The sequence below is a fragment of the Podarcis tiliguerta genome (assembly GCF_965153285.1).
Source record: "Podarcis tiliguerta genome assembly, chromosome: Z".
Classification (NCBI taxonomy): domain Eukaryota; kingdom Metazoa; phylum Chordata; class Lepidosauria; order Squamata; family Lacertidae; genus Podarcis; species Podarcis tiliguerta.
The window spans coordinates 30,945,781-30,951,780 of record NC_139553.1 but is presented as its reverse complement, the minus strand read 5'-3'; the positions used below and the strand labels follow the sequence as shown (position 1 = coordinate 30,951,780).

At 45.3% G+C, this 6,000-nt stretch overlaps 1 protein-coding gene across 2 annotated transcripts in view; it reads right to left on the bottom strand.

Annotated features, from left to right (window-relative positions):
* Positions 1 to 497: 497 nt before the first annotated feature.
* Positions 498 to 6,000, bottom strand: part of TMLHE (trimethyllysine hydroxylase, epsilon) — a 29,130-nt gene continuing 23,627 nt past the window's right edge. For both annotated transcript variants that reach the window (XM_083424249.1, XM_083424250.1), the window contains exon 8: positions 498 to 4,480. In XM_083424249.1, the coding sequence (XP_083280375.1) occupies positions 4,349 to 4,480 (132 nt within the window). In that variant the 3' untranslated portion in view covers positions 498 to 4,348. The remainder of the gene's footprint in view (positions 4,481 to 6,000) is intronic.

Here is a 6,000-nt window from a genome sequence, read left to right as displayed (position 1 = left end):
TATTAAGCCATGCAGAAATAGTGGAACATGTGGCCCTCCACATGTTGCTGGACTCCCATCACCCCTGAGCACTGGCTGTCCTGGCTAGTGCTGATGGGGACTGGGAGTCCAGCAACATCTGGGAGGACCACAGGTTAGCTAACCTTGAAGTAAATGGATTTTGATCTGATGTAGCAATCCAAGTTTTTGTTCTGCATGCTGTTTCCCAACAAAATTCTGCACACAGATTAACCCAGATCTAGTGCAAAGGAACACTGAATTCCACATGTAGAATTTTACTTACATTTATTTAAGTAGGGATACAGGAAGCACCTAGGAAAGGCTTATTCCCTATTCTCCCCCCCCCCCCTTTGATGGAGATAGAAATGGGAAAAGTCACTGGGGAAAGGTGAAAGAGCTTTCATCGTATCTACAGAAAGTTAGCTGGAACTGAGAAAGCTATGATTGCATTATACATGAAACCACCTGTTGAATAGAATATTAAGCCACAAGCCAGCTGCTCTGAAAAGAAATGCCACTTTTTTATTAGCAGAGAGAGATGCAGAAAATGCTGGTTTCAAAATATGACCAGAAATGCCACAGTTGAAGGCAAGCTATTCTTATTCAAAACACCAAATGCATAAATCGGCAGAGGGCTGAGGCTGAAAGAGAGTATACAAACTACATCAGCCATTTCTGATGTTATAATTTCCCTGTTTGCAAAAATGTGTGCAGGGAAGTGCCTGGGCAACAGCAGAAAGCACAGCTCTAGATCTGCATCTTGGAGCAAACACACTTGGCATTTGCCTTTCAACCTTCTTTTCTTGCTGCAAAACCAGGTTCCACTTCAGAAAGTCACCAGCTTCCAGGCAACAGGCCTCAGGAGTACGTATGGCTGGTGGTGAGGTTTATGACTCAGAAAGATTCACAGAAAGATGGTGTGCTTGCATGAAAAGGTGCCTCCATATTGGGCTATTGCATCACAATCAGCTTGATCATGATGTTCCACACTTTAAAAAAAAGCTAACACAAGCAGGGAAATTATGTGTGTCACCCTGCTCACTCCCCCAAACCTGAATGGTATTGTATGGTAACAAATGTCAAAGAAAAATTTCATATAAGAATTAGAACCATGTTAGGTCACCGAGGAAGCCCCACAAAGTGCTGAGGAACCTGCACCCTGTAGATATTGTTGAACTACAACTCCCATCAGCCCTAGCCAGCAGAACCAACAGTCAAAGGTGATTGGAGTGAGGAGCAGTTATCTTGAGGGTCACAGTCGACCCAGCCCTACCAGACAGCAATGATGTGGTACAAGTACTCAAGCAAAGGTTTGGTAGAGTAATGGAAACAACCAGCTCTGGACACTTTGCTGGTGACCAAATTGTACGGTACTTGAAGACCACAGGAGGCTAGGCTACAATCTATACTCTTGTCCTGGATTTGTATTTTCCTGGAGAAGCATTAAATGACACAAATCTCCCCATCCTCCCTCACTTTCTGCTGCAGCAGTACTGTCCAAAATACATCACTTCTATGCAGAACTCAGCTTTAGATCTCTATTTTTGGCACTCCTGGAGGAATGTAACAGCTTATCTTATTATCTTACTTTGATGCATGAAGGGAAAGCCACCAAGCACCAAAAAATGCCACCAGGGAAGTACAGCATCACTTCCTGCTTACTAATACAGAGACCAGATTTTCACAGCTGCTTAATGGGTCTCTCTCTCTTTAGTTTGGCATGTCAAAGGTCAGTTATAGCAATGACCCTGTGCACCTGATTCTGGTCATACCTCAGATCATGTGGAGATGGGAGCAGCTTTCCTTTTCCCAGGAAAAAAAAAGTCCACTGGCATAGCTAGCTGAAGCCAGTTGCCAACCCCTATTTGACAAAAAGGTGTTCCAGCTACAGGAAATGGATTTGGCCCAGATCTTGCCAGATTCAGCAATGGAAATGTGTTAAACCACAGCAGACTTTCTACTACCTCTTTCAGCTTTTTTAACGCCTCCCTCTGCCTGAGATTAAAAACATATAAAATATTTTCAGGCATTTACTCTCAAATACCGGTACATTGTGAAGCTAATTTCACAGAAACAGAAACATGCACATTTTTTTTTTAAAAAAAAGACTGAACTGCGTGAACTGAAGACATAGGCAAGGAGTCTGAACCTGTAAATAAGTGTTGCATTGTTAGCCATGATTAACAAGTGAAGCATGGATGCAAGTCCAATGTGGGCTGGGTGGCAGGAAGTTTACATTCAATTCAGGGACAGAAAAAGTGGGTCTTTAGCTGCTACTTGAGGGGCTCGTGCAATGGCAAGTAATGACTTCCTGTGTCATCAGAAATAGCAGCCCTTGATATCCCAACTTTGTCCTGGCCAAGAACTGCAACGTAAGTCCCACTGTGCTGGTAGGACCCATAAGAAGGTACTCCTGATGAATAGCTTACATTCATACCTCATCTGCACATACACAGAATCCTTTGTTCATGGCCAAGAAAAACTATTTTGTACAGGCAGTGAGGTGGTTGGGCACAGTTTCTTCACTTAAGACATTCACTTGAATTCTAGCAGAAGTGTCCTCCATGTGCTATTCCTATTCCTACTGGTACAAAAGGCAGCTACTGAGAAAGGCCCGTAGTTCAAAAACAAAACTGGTAAGTTGCTCAGCCAGCAGAGAGATTCCCAACTCAAGGAGTACAGAATTTAAGGAAGATGGCTTTGGTTCTTTTTCCCCCCTTGAGATATTTCCTAGAACAGGGCTCAACTGCTTCAGGCCTTCCCTTGAAACAGCAGTGCCAATCGTTAATTTTAGATGCTGGACTTAATGGTCTTATGCAGGGGCCAATCTACTATGAAACAAATGAAGCTTAAGCTTCAGGACCCTTAATCCCAGAGGGGCTCCAGAAGTGACTTTAGTGCAGCTGCACAAGTCAAATCAATTAATTTTTCAACAATCCCAAAGTTTGAGAGTCAGTAGCACAAACGCTGCAAAGGTGGAGTGTCGCGGGATAGCAATTTCAATCAAAATATGAGATGCAGTAGTTGAATTATGATTTTTTAATTGCAGTGATGTGTCATGAAACAACCCCATTGAGGAAGTCAACCGTGGTTACGCCATACCACGTTCTTGGTTGCAAAAGGGCCCCCATAACAGAGCAAGCTTCAGGGCCCCCCAAATGTAGGCCCACCACTGGTCTGATGGGAAGTCAGTGCTTTTTTCCACCTGTATGGAGGAACATTGCCTTGTTTTGTTCTGGCATCCTTGATACTAGATATGAGTACCAGCACCTGATTATTTTTTTTAACAAAAGAAACCACAGCTGGGAACCCCTTCCTCACTTTAGATGGTCATTCATCTTGTTCCAGTAACTTCAAAAATGTGGAAAGTCAGTCCTGCTGCCATGTCTGTCGGCCTCCATGCTCATTTTGCTGTGGGGACCATGACCTCTGCCCCAGAGTCCTGCCCTTACAGTGCCACGGCTCCTAATTCAATTGCTTTCCTATTGCTCACAAGGTGAGAGGCTATCAACAAAGTAGGAGTACATCCTTGGAAGGCCAAAGCAAAAAGAAAAGAAAAGAAAAGAAAAAGCACAAGGCAAAAAAATAATATTCAAAAACCAAAATGAAGAAAGGGCAGCTATCATGGACTAGGAGGAGCTATCATGGCAAAAGAAAAACAACGCAGGATATGGGGAAGGGGGAGATATCACTGCGCCCAAACTGTTGTTTGCAGATCTGGTAAGGAAGGACCCCCCCAGCATAATTACCTGGCTCTAGCCATGCAGCTCTCCTCCCTCGCCACAAAACTTCCTGTAGCTGCTTTCCTATCAATATGGCAGGTTTGAGCCATCAGCAGGCAATGGGGACAACCCTAAAAGCTTCCAACACCTGGCACTTGTGTATTTTTGAAGGTGTTTGAAGACTGGTGTCGGGTGGAGAGAGTTCTCTCCCCACACTTCTAAGGACACTCACTTGTCCTGTGACTATGGAGTGCCAGTGTAAAGAATGCCCACTGACCAAGGTTAGCATTATAGTTCAGTTACAACAGCAAAAAGGCACAACAAGATCTGGCACCTCGAGTGCTGCAGCAGACTTTGATTCCTTCCCGCACCAAATGTGTCCATTGTGCCGTGAAAGCCAAAGGGAGTTGGACAACAAAAGACCAAAAAACTGGGGTAGTGTGTGGGGTGGGGTGGGGTGGGGGAAAGGCAAATAAACTGCATGGGCTGGCTGACAATCAAGTAATCCCATGGGGAACTCTCCTCCTCTTGCGAGCAGAAGGTCAAGTCTGTGAGGTATATTGCGAAAAGCTCTCTCTCTCATTCCTGGATCCGCAATCCCCAAAATTCCGGAACCACACATCAAGCTAGGCTTGCAGCCCCAGGAAGCGGGCTGTATTCAGCACGTCATCTCTCGTCAGGTAGCAGCCGCAGAGCTGGCGGTAACCTGTGAAAGACTCCCGGCCGTGCAGAACTCGCCAGTTGTCCACAAACAGGGCCTGCAGAAAGAACGAATGGGAAATCTGTGTCCACGCCACAAGGCTCTCCCTATACCTGTTACATCATTGGCGTCTGGTTAGGTAATCTTAGCAGGAACAGACATGTAGCTCGTCTCCCCCATTCTTTTGGAAATGGAAGACAAGCTGAGGAAGGGTCAGAAGATCTGTCCACCCAACCCAGGATCGTCTGCACAGCTTTGCATTACAACTCTCTTAGTGAGGCGTAGGACAGCTAAAAATAATGCCAATATATTTTGCATCTGGTAACCCATGAGCCCTTTTGTTTCAGACAGTACACAGGTACAACAGCTGAAAAAGCCTGGAACACAAGTTTTTATCGCCCTCTAGTGGCTATGGTGGCTCATTGACCACAAGTAATGTATTTACTAGACGTGTATACCCGATTCTGACTAAACTAAGCCTCCTGATGTATATTGTGCTCTAGGAGGCTGAGTTTGGTCAGAATCAAGCATACACTTCCAGAGTTAATGCTAAAAACATTACTTCTGGCCAATGAGCCACCATAGCTGCTAGAGGACTGTGAAAATTTGAATCCCAGGCCTTTTAGACCTGTCTACCTATGCACTAGCTGAGACCAAAGGGGTGAATTGGTTACCAGATGTGATCCCCCCCAGCTCTTCTACATTACTATCTGGGTCTCAGACAGAGGGGTCTTTCCCACCACAAACTAGAGAGGTCACGTATTGAAGGAGCATGTGTCTGTCTTTGTACGTTTATGTGTCTGCTCCCAGTACGTTTCCGAGCACAATTCAAAGTGTTGGTGCTGACCTTTAAAGCCCTAAATGGCCTTGGTCCAGTATACCTGAAGGAGCGTCTCCACCCCCATTGTTCTGCCGGGACACTGAGGTCCAGAGCCAAGGGCCATATGGTGGTTCCCTCCCTGCGAGAAGCAAAGCTACAGGAAACCAGGCAGAGGGCCTTCTCGGTAGTGGCACCTGCCCTGTGGAACAACCTCCCACCAGATGTCAAAGAGAAAAACAACTGCCAGACTTTTAGAAGACATCTGAAGGCAGCCCTCTTTAGGGAAGCTTTTAATGTTTAACAGACCATTGTATTTTAATATTTTGTTGGAAGCCACCCAGAGTGGCTGGGGAAACCCAGCCAGATGGGCGGGGTATAAATAATTATTTTATTATTCTTATCCTTATTAGACTGTGTGTAGTCATGATGAGGCTACTTAGTACAGCAACGATGGGGGGAAGTCAGCTGGCTCCTTTCTCCCTCCACCCCAACTTTGAAAGGTGGGTGGGTCCACACACCTGTCAATCATCTGGAGTCATTTGTGACATCACAGAGGGCCTCCTTGGCATTTGTGCTCGCTCTGTGGAATGCCCTCTTGTCAGATGTCAAGGAAACAAACAACTATATGACTTTTAGAAAACATCTGAAGGCAGCCCTGTATAGGGAAGTTTTTAAATATTTGATGTTTTACTGCGCTAAATGTTTTTACTTTGTTGGAAGCCACCCAGAGCGGCTGGGGCAACCCAGTCAAGATGGGT